Source organism: Brassica napus, chromosome C3 (genome assembly GCF_020379485.1).
Source record: "Brassica napus cultivar Da-Ae chromosome C3, Da-Ae, whole genome shotgun sequence".
Lineage (NCBI taxonomy): Eukaryota > Viridiplantae > Streptophyta > Magnoliopsida > Brassicales > Brassicaceae > Brassica > Brassica napus.
Window position 1 is genome coordinate 61,168,928 of NC_063446.1, and position 16,566 is coordinate 61,185,493.

Below are 16,566 nucleotides of genomic sequence, written 5' to 3' on the forward strand. Positions count from 1 at the left end.
TCCAAGTAGACGACTTTCCAGACGATTTATCTTTAAGTCGTCTGGAAAGTAGTCTACTTGGACGACTTTGTAGACGACTTAAATCGTGTGCAGAAGACTTACGCAGTCTTCCAGCCATCCTCTGGCTGTCCGGAGGAAGTGGTACCACCTTGTTGGTGATGTACGTGGTTTGTCCTCGGTCTTAGTTAAATAATGACTGCAAACAAAAAAGCAATCAGTTTTGGACGACTAAATCAAGCTATTATGGGTAAAGCAATCACTTACGGATCAGTTTTCAACCAATCAGCGAGTTCCTTCAACTTATCTTTGTTTACTGGCGGAAATGGATTATAGGCTGCCACTTTATCTTTTTTTTTCTCTGCCGTATAAGGAGATCTCACAGTGGGAGCAGGTTTCTTCGCTCGTTTACTCTTTGCACGCTTGTCCAATACAACCAGGCTCGGTTCTGAAACTGGATCGCTTGGCTCGGTGGAAGCTTTATCCTCCGGCAAGATCTTATTTACCGAGTTCGCCTCGGTTGCTGTATCCTCCGGCAACCATCTCTGCAATAAAAGTTGCACACAAGTTAACTCTGGACGACTTAAATAAAAGTTGTCTGGACGACTAGTTGACCCTGGACGACTTAAAATTAAGTCTTCCGTGGTCAACTAGTCGTCCAGACAACTTACGTTTAAGTCGTCCAGGGTCAACTAGTCGTCCAGACAACTTTTACAGTCGTCTGGACAACTAGTTAACCCTGGATTTGATACTAACCTCTTTGATTTGAGGAGGCTGTTTCTTTTGAGGAGGAGGCTGTTTCTTTTGAGGAGGAGGAGGCTGCTGCTGTTTCTTTTGAGGAGGAGGAGGCTGCTGTTTGGTTTGATGAGGAGGAGGCTGGTTACTAACCACGGTTTCATTGGCATGAGGGGTAGCCTGTTTGTTTCTACCCCCGGTTTCTTTGGCAAGAGGGGTAGGCTGTTTATCTTGAGGGGTAGCCTGATTGGTTAGAGGTGGAGGGGTAGCCTGATTGGTGACACCAACCTTCTTCTCCACAGCTTCCAATCTATCGGACAACTTCCTAAACTCCCTCATGCACTTATTAAACCCTTTTTTCATGCAGTCAGCTACGCCCTTGAACATAATTTCCAACTCCTCTCTGGTCACCCCTCTAGCCTCTTCTCTAGCCTCTTCTCTAGCCTCTTCACTAGCCACTTTAGGAGCCTCTTTACGAGCTTTCTTCCGAGGTCTTGGATTGTCTTCCTCCTCCTCCTCCTCCTCCAACACAACCATCTCTTTGGCCTTCTTCGATGGAGTCACAACCTTAGGTTTTGTATTGACCTTAGTACCAGTGACTTCCCAGCAATCCATGGTCCACTTCCACGGTCTCCGCTCATACATGACTTTAATGATGTTCTCCGCGGGCAGGTCCTCAACCTCAGAGTCCCATTTTGGCCACATTTCACTAATGTCCTTCTCAACAAAGTTGATCACGCGGGTCTGCAGTAAATAGAAGAATCGAGTTAGATATTTGAAAAAAAATACTAAATAGACGACTTAATTATAAGTCGTCTACTAAGTCGTCCAGCTGGAAGACCTTCCAGACGACTTATAATAAGTCGTCTAATAAGTCGTCCAGATGGAAGACTTTCCAGACGACTTAATTAAGTCGTCCGATAAGTCGTCCAGCTGGGAAGACTTTCCAGACGACTTATTATAAGTCGTCCGATAAGTCGTCCAGCTGGACGACCTTCCAGACGACTTATAATAAGTCGTCTGCGCAGTCTTTTGGATTGAAGTAAATACCTGACTCAAGATAGCAGCTTTCATTGATCTGCGGCCTCTGCTGCCCTCGTAAGCCAGTATCGGTGGAGACGGACTGTCTGCTCTGGGACCACCAATACTAGCACCCAATTCCGGCATAGCTGTGTACGTCCAGACCTGAAGAACTTGTATAAACCCATCCACGGTGTAACAGCCAGCAATTTCTTTGTTCCACAAAGAGTCCATCAGCACCTTAAACGCGACTCTCCCCCATGGATAATTCTCAAACCGTTCTAAATCCATCACTAGCCTTGCCAGAGTAGATCGTGTAGCGGTTGAAAACTTTCTCCCTTCAATGAATCCAGTGAAGATGGAGAGGTACGCGAGCCGCTTGCGATCTTCCCTGGACCAATCCCCGCATCTCTTCAGTGCTGCTATTATCTGATCAGTAGTTGGCCCAGCTTCCAGATGAACTCCCAGCATCCCCCAGAAAGAAACCATCTCTGGGGTAACGTCACATTTTGGTGTCTCAAGGTCCTCGATGTACTCGCAGTTTAGACCAGTGAGGTTTTCAAACTCTAACAGTGAAAACCTCAAAGGTTCTGGACCAACGAGAGACCACATCTCATACTTCTTCTTAATGTCCAGCTTGAAACTGAGCATGTAGTGAACCAGCCTTGAAGCCCAACCAAATCCCTGCTCCTTGAACTTGATGAAAACTCCCAAACTCGACTCCTTGAGCTCTTCAAATTCGTCATCAGTAAGAGCTTTCCTAAGAGCAGTATGCAACTTGCTGTTATCCGTATGATACGAAATGCTATTGTGGGCTTTTGGCTCTTCCCCTGATGTGTATAACCTACGGGGGAGTTCTGGAATATCCATCTTTTTTGTCTGCAAAATAATCAAAGACAACAATATAAGTCCAGACGACTTAGTAGACGACTTATCATTAAGTCGTCTGGAAAGTCTTCCAAATGGACGACTTATATTTAAGTCATCTACTAAGTCGTCCAGTTGGATGACTTTCCAGACGACTTAAATTACTTACAAGTCTTCCAGTCGCAGAAGGAGTTGGAGTACTCGTCATTGCGGTTATAGATCTGAAAAAATAAACGTGAAACGGTGAGAATGAGTAAATTGATAGAGACAACGTTTTATGTTCATCTTTTCCTCGAGATTGATGACTTAGCGGCGTTAGGGTTTACAGAGAAACGGCGCTAAGGTTTACAGAGAAGAAGCGGCGGCGCTAGGGTTTAGAAGAAGCGGCGGCGCTAGTGTTTAGAGGAAGCGGCGGTGAGAACGTTGGTGACCACGGTGGCGAGGGCGACGGTTTGTTCGGAAATAGTGGAAGCGGCGGCGCTAGGGTTTAGAGGAATCGGCGGCGCTAGGGTTTAGAGGAATCGGCGGCGCTAGGGTTAGAAGAAGCTGCGGCGACAACGGTGAGATAGATAGCCGACGTTGAGAACGATGGTTTGTTCGGAAATCGTGGGAATTCGAAATCGCCTTTGAGAGAGAACTGTTAGGGTTTCTGAATTTCGCGAAAAATGAAACAAAAAAAATAAAAATCACCTTATATATTGGGTAAATAATCCGGTTAGCTTTAAAAGTACATTGGTAAACTTTAAGGTTTGGTCCGGTTTAGACGACTTATTCTGGCTGATAATGTACAACAGACGACTTAATATTTAGTCGTCTGTTTTCAGACGACAAAATATTAAGTCGTCCTAGACCCTAAAATGAACCCCTAAACTAAAATGACTAGATTAACTAACTAACCACGTTATAAAATCAAATTATACTTAAATAGTGTTTACTATACACAGAAATGAACACGCATAAGTAATTTTAAAAATTTTCAAAAACGGTTTTAATGCTTTCCAAAATCTAACCCTAAGAACACATACAATACTACAACATATGTTGATGAAACATAAACTTAAGAATATCATGACTCACTACTTTCACTCATCTATGCTGAAAACAATTGAAATTTGTTATATCTTAATTTATACCTCCTAAGACATATGTTAATTACATAATTCCCATTTTTCACTTATCAAAATATTTTTTACAAAATTTTTAAATTATGTTTAAGACTAACTGTCCAGACGACTTTCAGTTAAGTCGTCTGGACGACTTATTTTCAAGTCGTCTAAACAGACGACTTGCGAGGGGTAGAAACGTAAAAAAAATTTCGTTTTATTGTTTGGTCACAAGGGGATAGTTGTAATTTCAATAGCCTTTTAGGTTATTTTTGCCTTTGACCCAAGTTGGGGTATTGTTTTGGGTTTGACTCCAAGTTTTGAGTCACAATTGGCAATTCTCCCTATAATTAAAGATGATATGATATTAATTACTATCGCTTACCTAATTACGTCCTATGATTTTCTTATTTACTTAATTAAGCAAAACATGTTTGGCTTTTTCCCATGATTCAAAGTAATCAATCGAACCTTTTTTAATTTTCTTAAATCCAAATAGTCTCTTGACTCTTCCATTAAATTATGGACACAACTTAGGTTCACCCCTAGGGTTGAACCTTTAAATTCACCTCACCCTTTAAGACCAATCAAAGTGACACATAGATTATTAATTAAAAATATTAAATTAAATAAAAAATAGCTACAAAAAATAAAAACGCTAATTTTAACGACGCTAACGCTTCCAGCTAAACCCTAAACCCTAAATCTTAATTTCTAAACCCTATACCCTAAATTCTAAACCCAAATCCAAACCCCTAAACCCAAACCCTATACCCTAAACCCTAATCCTAGACCCTAAACCCAAAAACTAGACTATAAACCTAAACTCTATACCCTAAACTCAAGTCGTAGACCCTAAACCCAAACCGTAAATCTTAAACCCAAATTATATACCCTAAACCCACCTTAACCATAAGTCCAAACGGTAAATCCTAAACCCAAACCGTAAATCCTAAACCCAAAACCTATAACTAAACCCTAATCCTAGACCGAAAACCCAAACGGTAAACCTTAAACTGAAACCCCAAACTTAGATGCTATAGGGTTTGGTTAAGGTTTACAGTTTGAGTTTAGGGTCTAAGACTTGGGTTTAGGGTATAGGATTTCGGTTTATAGTCTATTTTTTGGGTTTAAGGTATATAATTTGGGTTTAGGGTCTAGGATTAGGGTTTAGGGTATAGGGTTTGGGTTTAGGGGTTTGAATTTGGGTTTAGAATCTAGGGTATAGGGTTTAAAATTTAAGATTTAGGGTTTAGGGTTTCGCTGGAAGCGTTAACGTCGTTAAAATTAGCGTTTTTATTTTTTGTAACTATTTTTTATTAATTTAATATTTTTGAATTAATAATCTATGTGTCACTTTGAATGGTCCTAAAGGGTGGGGTGAATTTAAAGGTTCACCCTAGGGGGTGAACTTAAGTTCTGTCCTTAAATTATCTATATTTACTTTGAATTTTTTTTATTAAAATGGACTCATGACGTTTTACACAGTGACATAACTTTATAAATATTCACGAGGATAAAACCAAAAAATAGATCTTAAAATAGTTCTTAATCACCCAATAATAGTGGACTCGTGTCTACCCATATCTTTTCATCAAATTACAAAACATCTTAGCTTGTCAGAGTTCACGTTACATTTGGTCTCAGATACGTTCTTATCAAAAATAAAAAGTTAATTACTATTTGGCAAGTTAGACATATCAATGTTCCATGGTTATTCTTATTACGCATGTAGTTAGGGTCTGTAATTAGAATCATTGATCGGGTCTTAAGTGATTTATCACAACACAAATCTCTATAAATAAATTAATAAAAGATGTGTGGATGACTCTTGTCTATTGATATTCAAATAACTAAATCCCCTATTTCGAGCATGTGGCTTTGACGAGTACTGTCTTCTGTCGTCATAAGTTTTTTCTATATATAATCAACGAATCTTCTTTGGTAGTGAGAAAAAGATATTGTGAACCAAACTCATAACTAACTTTCAGATACAGACTTCTAATTAACTGGGAGAGACAGAGATAAAGTCTGTATACTCTATAGTTGGTTTGCAATATTTTCTGATAACGTGGTGATAAACTAATCATGGAAGATCAGGTCATCCCCAGCAAGAATCCGGATCCCGTCGATCAGAAGCCGACCAATGAAAAGCCACCCGGAGTTAATAGATACGCTCTTCAGTGTTCTATTGTCGCCTCTATCGTCTCCATCATCTTTGGTTACGGTAAGCGTATTATAAGAAATCTCCAAAACTAACATTTTTGTTGAATATTATTGGAATTTTAAATTGAAAGCTGATGATATAAAAACATCTGTTTACAACTTTACACATATATGAAGCTTTTATCTCTAGTAATTTTTAAATTATAAAGGCTAAGATTTAAATATATGCTAGATTCGACAAAAATGTCTTAGTTTTTTTTTTCTTCTGTATCACGTTTATTGTTTTAAACATATATTTTCTCTTCTTTTTTTTTTTTTGTTTTTGATCTGATATATATAGTAGTATTCAACAATATCAATTATGTGGAATTGTAAAAGAATTTTAATGATCATAAGAATCGATAATATGTGGTATTTTTTGGTATATGTGTATAGATACTGGTGTTATGAGTGGAGCAATGGTGTTTATTGAAGAAGATCTAAAGACTAACGAAGTTCAGATCGAAGTTCTCACCGGAATCCTCAACCTTTGTGCCCTTTTCGGATCATTACTCGCTGGAAGAACATCGGACATAATCGGACGTCGTTACACAATCGTCTTAGCTTCAATACTGTTCATGTTAGGTTCAGTATTAATGGGCTGGGGTCCAAATTATCCCGTTCTCCTAACCGGTAGATGCACAGCCGGTCTAGGCGTCGGTTTTGCTCTAATGGTTGCTCCGGTTTACTCAGCCGAGATAGCAACCGCTTCACATAGAGGACTCTTAGCTTCTCTTCCTCATCTTTGCATCAGTATAGGGATTTTACTAGGTTACCTAGTCAATTACTTCTTCTCCAAGTTACCAATGCATATCGGTTGGAGACTGATGCTCGGCATAGCTGCGATCCCCTCGCTAGTGCTAGCGTTAGGGATCTTGAAAATGCCGGAGTCTCCACGGTGGTTGGTCTTACAAGGCCGTCTCGGAGAAGCCAAGAAGATACTGAAGTTAGTATCGAACTCGCCTGAAGAAGCTGAGATACGGTTTAAAGACATCAAAACCGCTGCTGGAATCGACGCAAATTGTGAAGATGAAGTTGTGAAGATGGAGAACAAGAAGACTCACGGTGAAGGAGTGTGGAAAGAGCTGATCTTAAGACCAACACCTGCGGTAAGACGAGTTCTTTTGACTGCGTTAGGGATTCATTTCTTCCAGCACGCCACGGGTATCGAAGCCGTGCTTTTATACGGTCCGAAGATCTTTAAGAGGGCAGGGATCACGGCTAAAGACAAGCTTTTCTTGGTTACAATCGGTGTCGGAATCATGAAGACGACGTTTATCTTCATAGCGACTTTCTTGCTTGACAAGGTAGGTCGAAGGAAGCTTTTGTTGACCAGCGTTGGAGGAATGGTTTGTGCGTTGACGATGTTAGGGTTTGGGCTCACGATGGCTCAGAACTCTGGCGGGAAACTAGCTTGGGCTTTGGTATTAAGCATAGTTTCTGCTTATAGTTTTGTTGCGGTTTTCTCTATTGGGCTTGGGCCGATAACTTGGGTGTACAGCTCTGAGGTGTTCCCGTTGAAGCTTAGGGCGCAAGGAGCGAGTCTTGGAGTTGCGGTGAATAGAGTGATGAATGCTACGGTGTCCATGTCGTTTTTGTCGCTGACTAGGGCGATAACAACCGGAGGAGCTTTCTTTATGTTTGCTGGAGTTGCGGCGGTGGCGTGGAACTTCTTCTTCTTCCTAATGCCGGAGACGAAAGGTAAGTCGCTTGAAGAGATCGAAGCGCTTTTTCAAAGAGATGGTGATAATAAAACAAAAGGAGAGAACGTCACCGTTTAATATGTTTGTGTTTTTCTTTTTGTTTGCCACTCTCTTTTAGCGTTTGCGATGTTCTTTGTGTGTGGCTTTTATCATAAGCCAACGGTCACGTTCGGCGCACAGTTTTAGTATTTGTTAACAATTTATGATCAACGACTCATAAATCGCCAGTTTTTTAGCGTTTGCGATGTTCTTTGTGTGTGGCTTTCATCAAACTATAAACCAACGGATACGTTCAGCGCACAGTTTTAGTATTTGTTAACAATTTATGATCAACGACTCGCAAATCGCCAATTACTAGCAAACAGTGGCCAAGTATTAGACAAAGAGAATGAGTTTTTTTCCTCTCAGATAAAAATCGAGGTGGTACTTTCGCCATTACACAAGGAATTTGAAGAGAGTGAGCTTGTAACATAATGGAAAGTATCGAACTGCAAATCCTGGAATGACGGTTCGAGGGTTTGATGTCTCCATTCAGGCGAAGAGAGCTGGCAGATCCTTTTTTAACTTAAGCGGATACTCCAAGTAAAATCTTGGCGATCTTCTCTATCTAATGAATGGAGAGGGGAAGTCTACTTTGAAATCGCCGAAAGAAGGGTACTAAGTAGCTGGGAATGCGGACTAGCTAGTAGTTTAGTGATAGCAGTAGGTCGGTTCGCTGTGGCTCTAATGTCGTTGATGAAGCAAACAAATAGGGCAAAGCGTTTGATCTCTTGTAAACAATTAAACAATCAGTGTCATTTCTTGAAGAGGATACATAAACTACCCTATTGAATCTTCTTTAGCCGCTCCTAGGCCTGGGCATTTTAATCTGGACCCGAAAACCCGAACCGGAACCGGATCCGGACCAAAAATTTATAAGTACCTTTTGGGTCTAAATATTTTTTACCCGAATAGACCCGGAACCGAAAGGAACCGACCCGAATAGATCCGGACCCGAAAAGAACCGACCCGAATAGACCCGACCCGATAAGAACCGATTTGTACCCGACTTAAAAACATGTATATCGAAAACTATGATGTTTTTGTGTTATATTTTATATATATTATTTATGATTTAGTTGAAATATCTTTTGTTAACAACATTTATTATTATTTTGTAATATTTTTTAAGTAATATGAAGCTTTAAAATGTAAAATTTAGAGTTTAAAAATGTTTTATTTTAATTATTAATAGTTTCATTTAAGTTATTTTGTAAAGTTTTAGATATATATGACAAATATCAACTAAATTTGATGAAATTGGATATGCCATATCTTTTTCAAATCCTAAATACCAGAACTCGACCCGAAAAATTATAGGTATTTTAATTATAGACCCGAACCGACTTGGACCCGAGAAGAACCGAAAATTTCTAAGTATCTATTGGGTATAAATATTTAGGACCCGAAAGAACCGGATCCGAAATGAACTGGTCCGAACCCAACCCAAGACCCGAACGCTCACGCCCAGCCGTTCCGTCGGTTTTATCGTGGGCTTTGTTATAGCCCAAATACTTTTGTGGGTCGTTGTTAAATCTCTGAGTCAAATAAAGAAAACGTGCTTAGGTAAGACCCATGTTCGGGAACGCGCTAGGCGCTAGTCGGGCGGTCGGATTGGGCCTAGCGCCTAAAGAGAAAATCGGGGATTAATCGAAAATTATGCGGGGTGGAATTTTTAGATGGTTTACTGTGTTATAAAACATGTTAATCTTTAATTGTGTATAACATTAATACATTTTCATGTTTAAGATTGTATAAAACACACAAATAGAATATATAAACTTAATATAGTGTATTTTTCATCAAAATTATGAATATAAATAATATTTATAAAATTTTAGATCAAATAAAAAATAAAAATATTATTAAAAAAAAATAAAAATAAAATAAAATAAAATAAAATAAAAAAATAGATTAGGCGGCCGCCTAGGCGGCTAGGCGGTCATTTAGGCGGCTAGGCGGTCATTTAGGCGGTCTAGGCAGAAAAAATCGGATATCCGATTTTTTAAACCGATTTGGCATAAATCGGGGCGGAAGAGTGACGCGTAACACCTAGGCGGCCGATTTTTAGAACAGGGGTAAGACGCATGGAATCGGTAAAACGCCAACGAAGTCAACGACCCCATAGATTAGCTGTCCATGTCCTAAAACGTCTTAAATTTAATTTTTTCTTTTGTGTAAAACAACCGCCTCTCATTTTAAAACGCCACTAAACACGTAACCTCACCCCCAAGAGATCACATCTCGACCGTTAATCTTACTATCGAATTATTCGATCTCGTCCGTCCATTAGTCCCAACACTCTGTATAAAAAAACGCCTTGATCTCATTGGTTTTCATACCCTCTTTTTAATCGTTATCTCTTTCAACTTTTTGTTCATCGCTTTTCTCTAGATCTATCTTTTACGTCGATTTGTTTGACGTATTGGAAGACTCTCCGATTCAGTTCTTCCGTCGATCTGCGAATCGGCGTCGTATACACATGGATCTTGTAGCTCCGGTTTGATCCACGATCCAGGAGACGGATCTTAGCTGCTGAGATCTCCGACGATCGGTTGAAGAGCTGGTAACTAAGCCTATCGTAGCTGGATCTGATGTTTGATTCGATTGAATTCGATTGTAATATTATCTATTTGTTGATTATTCTCAGATCTGATCGAGCATCATGATCTCGGCAAGCTAGGTTCGTCGGATCTGTGATATGCTTTGCGGCTTGATGAGGTGATGATGAGTCACCGAGAGGAGGAATTGGAGAAGAGGGAAGAGGATTCAGATATGTGAATTGATAATGAGTATGATGGATGTATGAGATGTTTGTTAAGGACGATATAGCCTGATGGATTAGGCTTGAGTTCTGATTAAGCATCTTTGTCATCCGACCTTTGCCATGACAGGTGCGCTTGCATGGCAGGTCTCCAAATAATAATAAAAATAATTGTTTCGTGTTGGTGAGGGGAGTTCGCACGGGGAATTTTTTTTTAAGCCCGGGTTCTCCCCCTCACCTTTGTGTCTTGCTCTCTCGCTCTCTGATTCCTTTGATCTCGATTCACCACAATATCTCTAGATACACAGACATATTTTGAATTGATTCGGATCTGGAGTCTAACGCGGATATATCTAGATCCAACGTACTCCACAGAGGCAAAGGTACTTTAAGTTTGAGTTTTGATTCTCCATTCACATGTTTATTCGTAGTTCAACCTATCATAACTCCAAATTGAATTTCATTTTGCTCATGGAGACGCTCAAAATTGACATGTGAAAATATTTAATATCAAGCACTTTTCAATTTCTTTCTTTAATAATGCTATATACATACTTCTAGTTATTTGTTTGTAAGAACAATGTTCTAGCAACATGTATCCACTTTTATAGTATATAATGATACAAAGAAGTACGTTAGAGTGCCATCAATTTGCACAATACTGTAAGCATGTTGTCTTGTATGATTGTATCTATGTTTTTCATAGAGCTAATGGCTCTGGTGACAGAAGACCTTGGAGGTATCGCCATCTGCCTTAATAATAGATGCGATGTTTAGCAATGGATAAATCGAGCGCACGAGTGTGTTCATGTTGAAGCAATGAGGTATCTAAATCAAGTTACTTGTCTGACTTTTTGTATGTAAAATTAGATACAGTGTTTCTATATTGAAAAAGAGTATTTCACTGTTGGCAATTTGAAGGAACCATCGAATATTTAGCGAAAATCTTACATTGTATTTTGCATAAACACTTGTGCATAATACATTTATGTTGTTATTTTGATGTGGTAATTTCAGCTAGTATCTGTGCACTGGCCTTTAATTTCACTTGTAGCATTTGTTCTATTGAAATTATATAATTATTATATCGAAATGATGATTGGTTAATGTTAAAGCAGACTGTAAATCTGATCCTGGTTGTCGCACTATTGTGGATATGGTTTTGTCATTAGGATTCTCTAGTATAGAGATGGAAACTTTATGTTAACTTGGCAAGGTTCGTGTTAATAGATCTGTAAGCTCAAAATGGTAGAGCTCTCGTTATGAGAGGTTGGTGGTTCGAATCCACCCAGATCTGTCTACTTCCTAATCTTTTTACATCTTTTACATGAACGTAATTTAGAATTCACTTTAGTCATGATCTATTAGCGTTCACTTATTGATAGGGTGTGCTAAAAGGAATTGCTGACAAGAAAAAATATTTACTTTTGCTTTGGCAATTGGCGGAGGGACTAGGGGAACTGGTCATCAGTAAAGTAATGACGATGATCAACTATTTTTTTTGAGCAAATAAGGATTGATTACGAAAACAGAGTTTCAGTCTACAACATCAGGTGCAGCGAAGACAATGAGAGTAAAGCTGCTTTAGCTAAGGAGTCAGCTTGAACATTTGCTAAACGCGGAATAAAGTTAAACGAGATAGATACGAAAGAGCGAGACAGAACATGAATGTCGTGAAGCACCCCTCGCAGAGCCACATCTTGACTTTGAGTCTTCAAGAGCAAAATAAGGTTCTTGGAGTCGGAGTTAACAGTGAGACTGCTAACATGGGAAGAGACTGCAGCTTTAACCGCCAAAGCTTTTGTCACAAGAGCCGAAGGAACAAAGCACCGGTGCGATGAAGAGGATTCTGCAATGAAATTTTCAGAGTCATTGAGTTGCCATCCAAGTCCACAGTTACCTGTTGCTTGATCCCATGCTGAATGTCGTCCCGCCAAGATAATGAAAGACCTCCCGCTAATCCCACTGGGGGAACTGTGAAGTGGTTGGTGAGATAGGACTTCCTGAATAGCTTGAGCACGGCTTCATCCTGATTTTTTTGCCTCCATTAGGAACAAGACTGCTGGGGAAATTCACTTACGGAATTCCCTAATCCGCTGGACTGTCAAGGTGCTCTCAATGCCTCGACAGTTCTAGCTGATACATGCTAAGGAAGAGACTTTTGGAGAGGATGAAAATCCTTCTCCTTCCTAGCCATCGCCGAGATCAAGTTAACAGCCGGTGTCTTTGGTGGAGCCTTCCGTTGCGCTCTTCCTCCAGCTGTTATAGCATCAAGCATGAGCTTCCTTCGGGGAGACTGTAGTGTGGTGTTAGTGCGCCTTTTCTTCATGCTAACTTCCTGCAACGGACTACGTGCAGTGCGTCTTCTCGCAACTCGTTTCCCTGCTGCTTTCGAGGTCAAAGCAGGATGTATTGGTAGTTCTCCTGGCTCTTCAGTCTCCTCAGTAGTATCAGATAGTAGGGGCCCCAGGCGTAAAGAGACATGAAACCTATCTTCGCTGAGAGTCCTTATAGGGGACCTCTCACACGGGTCCAACCTGCCTGCTTCAAACACATTTGAACTCAAAGGTCGAGTAATGGAATCTATTGATGGAAGAGTCATCTCCAATTGCTGAGGAATCAAGTTTTGTGGGTTCTAGAGTGTGTCAGCTTCCTTCCTCACGAGATCCAACCCAGCCCGACTTGTTCGTTGAGTATTGACAGAGAGCCTCTCCTTGGCAGAGACTCTATCCTCTCCTGACCCATTCCCAGAGCGGGGATCAGACAAACGTGACGAGATGCTCGTTCGTTTGTCTTTGTTATTTGGGCCTGTTGTAGGTGATTGATTGGTCCTAGAGCTTACATCTATGATAGGAGAGACACGATTTCCTCTGGATAGAGCAGAGGGAAGATCGTTTTTGTCTTGTGTTTTCGAGGTTGCAAAAGTTCCATCATGGTTTTCTCTGGTTGTTGGTTCTCTTCTGTGGTGGAGAGGTGCGCCGAGCCAAGTGACTGTCATTGTAGCAGCGTCTATTCTCCTCAAATCCAGAGCCAAAGCTTCTCTCTCACGTTTCCCTTCTCACAAGAGGGGAGTGACGCTGGTGGTGGTCGGGTTGACGTTGGGACTGACGCTCGTAATCCTCATCTCTTCCCTCTCTTCTATAGTTTGTCCAACGTGCCCCGCCCTGGTGAGGCGATGGGTAATGGCAGGACCTTTTCCTGTCATCCTGTCTGCGTTTCCCTTCTTCAATGCTTTCCAGAGTGTTTTGTTGGGAGATGCCCAGGTTCCTCCTATCTTCCTTCTGGTGACGTAACTCCACGCGACTTTGGCATTCATCATCTTCATGGCACAAAGACTTGCAGAAGAAGCAATGTTTCTGTAAGTTTTCATATTCCATTTCTATTTCGACAACATCACCCGACGGTGGTTGTAGGTCCATCTTCATTATAAGAGGTTGAAGGCCGTTCACAAGGACACGGACTCGGGCTTTCGCCGCTTCTTTGACGTCTATGTGGCCCAAGACCGGGCCAATAACATCAATGCCATGAATGTTTACCCAAAAAGGAATGCGGTTTGGGAAATCATCTGAAACTATCGGTTCCCACCTTTGAAGAATCAACATCCACTTTTTGAAGTGGAAGGGTGCCTTAGAGAGGATGGTTTGAAGGTCTTTCTCATACTCAAACCCAAATTGGAACAGGGACGGCCCCAAGGCGCGACCCGTTAGTCTTCCAACCACATTCTAGTGCTGCAAGAAGAAATCTACTAGGGCCCTGGTCTTCTGTATCGCCGGATTTGTTACTCGACCTATAAGCGTGAACTTATTCCGTTCGATGAGTTCCGAGATATCAGATTCTGGAACCTTAACGAGCGGCTTTCGAAGCGTGGTGTTGTTGGCCATAGCTTTACCCTTCTCAGCTCTCATGTATCGGTGAGACATTATGGTAAAGATGCTAAGCTATCTCAGATGCGAATGCGACCAAGGAGAAGGCGAAACTACAAACTGTAGTAATGTGGAGTGCAGTTACGGTCTTCGTAGAGTGAGAGAGAGCAAGGAGAACCACAAAACCTACAAACAGTAGTTCAGATTAGGAAGAATTGCGGTTGTAGTACTTGAACAGAGGAAGTTCCGAGACAGGGGAGAGCCCTATAAGGTGAGAGACATCCATTCCTTCCCAGAGACAACCTCCATGCCTACGATATTCGTCATCGGAACACTTCAGCGGTGAAGTAGGGCGGCTCCGGCGGTCCCTCCGACACGGTCGGGGGAAGAACCCGGTGGGTAAAGACCAGAGAAACCTTTTGTCCGGTAGATACTTCCCAAACAAGTAAGAAGTTTGAAAAACCCGAAAAGTATTTAGCGGTTTAAAGCCAAAGAGGGGAAGTCAGCTTTAGGAGCTACTAAAAAACTGGTGGGTAGAAAAACTTTTATATTCGCTCTACGCGTACGTCTTTTCTTCTAGAAGGACTTTATCCTCGTAGGGTCACACAAAAAGAGATGAATTTTTGCCTAATGTATACGTGAAGTTGTCCTGGGGTCTTGCATTCATTCAAAAAAATAAGTTTTGGGGTCAGTACGTGCTTTTGTAATATGCTGGAATCAACAAAAACATTTTTGGGCCAGTATATGTAGTTTAATACAAAAGTCTAAAGAATAAAAGTTAATGATTTGAACCTGCTACCTTTGAATGCAAATGATCATGTTGTTCCACCAGACAAATTAACTGAAAAGCACCAACAGCTGAAAATATTGGTCAGTTACAACCAAACACCCAAGAGTTTTAAAAACTGTAGTAAAAGCACCAACAAGAAAATATACATTCCAAATTTAGACGGAGAAAAAGAGACTAGGGGTTTTCTGGCCGTAGCTACCCATCATGGGTAACCCATGATGATATGATATACACTAGTTGCATTAGGGGCAACAATGAATACTGAAAGTTCGATATGGCAATAACAACGATTGATGGCCCTATCTGCCCAACTAAAACCTTAAACTTTATTAAAGAGTTTGTTTACTGGTTATAAGAATGACAACCGAGTGATGGCCAAAGTCCATTAATCTATTTCCTCTCTTCCCATCCCTCCGAACAGTTTGCTCTACTAATAGATTAATAGTGTATATATATATTTCAGTGTTCAAAAAAAAAGTGTATATATATATATATATGTATGTAATGTAACTAAAGATGTTTGTCTATGCTTCGTGATTTTGAGTTCGTCTGTTTAAAATTCATACCTTGTTTTGTTGCTGTTTACTAAATCTCTGCCTGTCAACTTATGTCTTGGTCTCTCTTCACAAACGTATTTCATTATTTTCTAGAAGTTTAGACTATGAGCTGGGATAGGTGTAATTTTCTAGAGAATTTATTGTATACGCCTTAAGAAGATTCAAAGTTTGATTATTAACGAAAACTGGTGATAAATTCTCTATAGAAATATCTGACTTTCTGGTCTTCGAGGTTGTTCCATATACACTAACAACAATGACACATACTGTACAAAACGTTTAGGGTTAGGTCCAAAGTAATTTCACACAAGTACTTTAAGCGAACGATAGTGATACATTATTATTTCTGCAGTATTCTTCGTGGAGCTGGTTTAGGTAAGAAGGCATCGTATTATTCAGAAATGTTATTGGGAATGTGACATGGCTATGTATTGTCTCATGTGATCAGCTCTAGCCTCCATAATGACCACTCCATAGTTGTAGACGTCGCTAAAGTCTCAATGTGGCAATAAAAACGATTGACGATGATCTTTTAACTTCCTTGATGAGTTGTTTTTTGAATTATAAGAAGATGAATAACAGTAAACAATAATCTTTTTTTTTTTTTGAACAAAAACAGTAAACAATAATCTTGTTCCCAGTATATACTTGTATAATTCTTGATATGACCGATCAATATATTGTATATTATTTTTCGGTAGAACAGATTATAAAGAGTAATAAACTAAGAAAGTGATAAGGTCGGATCAACGTCACATGGTGTTATTTTTGTGCCATTTAATAATAACTGGTCCAAATAATGTCCAATGTCAATGATGCTGATTTAATCAAAAAACATAAAGAGTATGCTAATTATATCATCATACGCACATGGTTATGTTTCTAAACCGAATCTTTGATGTTTTCTAAATCAATAGTTCGAG

The 16,566-nt window shown here is 40.1% G+C and overlaps 1 protein-coding gene and 1 long non-coding RNA gene across 2 annotated transcripts; both read left to right on the plus strand.

Annotated features, from left to right (window-relative positions):
- Positions 1-5,677: 5,677 nt before the first annotated feature.
- On the plus strand, positions 5,678-7,867 carry LOC106384668 (probable polyol transporter 6). The gene is made up of 2 exons (XM_013824604.3): positions 5,678-5,949; positions 6,324-7,867. Exons 1-2 carry the CDS (start codon positions 5,811-5,813, stop codon positions 7,706-7,708), a joined length of 1,524 nt encoding a protein of 507 aa, XP_013680058.1. The 5' UTR covers positions 5,678-5,810; the 3' UTR covers positions 7,709-7,867.
- Positions 7,868-9,865: 1,998 nt separating this feature from the next.
- LOC106389811 lies at positions 9,866-11,430 on the plus strand. The gene is made up of 2 exons (XR_001278123.3): positions 9,866-10,235; positions 10,320-11,430. It is a non-coding gene; the product is annotated as an uncharacterized LOC106389811 (long non-coding RNA).
- The last annotated feature ends 5,136 nt before the right edge of the window (positions 11,431-16,566 follow it).

What these genes read in the sequence shown, in the direction of transcription:
- LOC106384668 (XM_013824604.3), top strand. Translation starts at nt 5,811, where the DNA reads ATGGAAGATCAGGTCATCCCCAGCAAGAATCCGGATCCCGTCGATCAG. An exon ending in CTCCATCATCTTTGGTTACG is followed by an intron (nt 5,950 to 6,323) that starts GTAAGCGTATTA and finishes ATATGTGTATAG; the next exon opens with ATACTGGTGTTATGAGTGGA.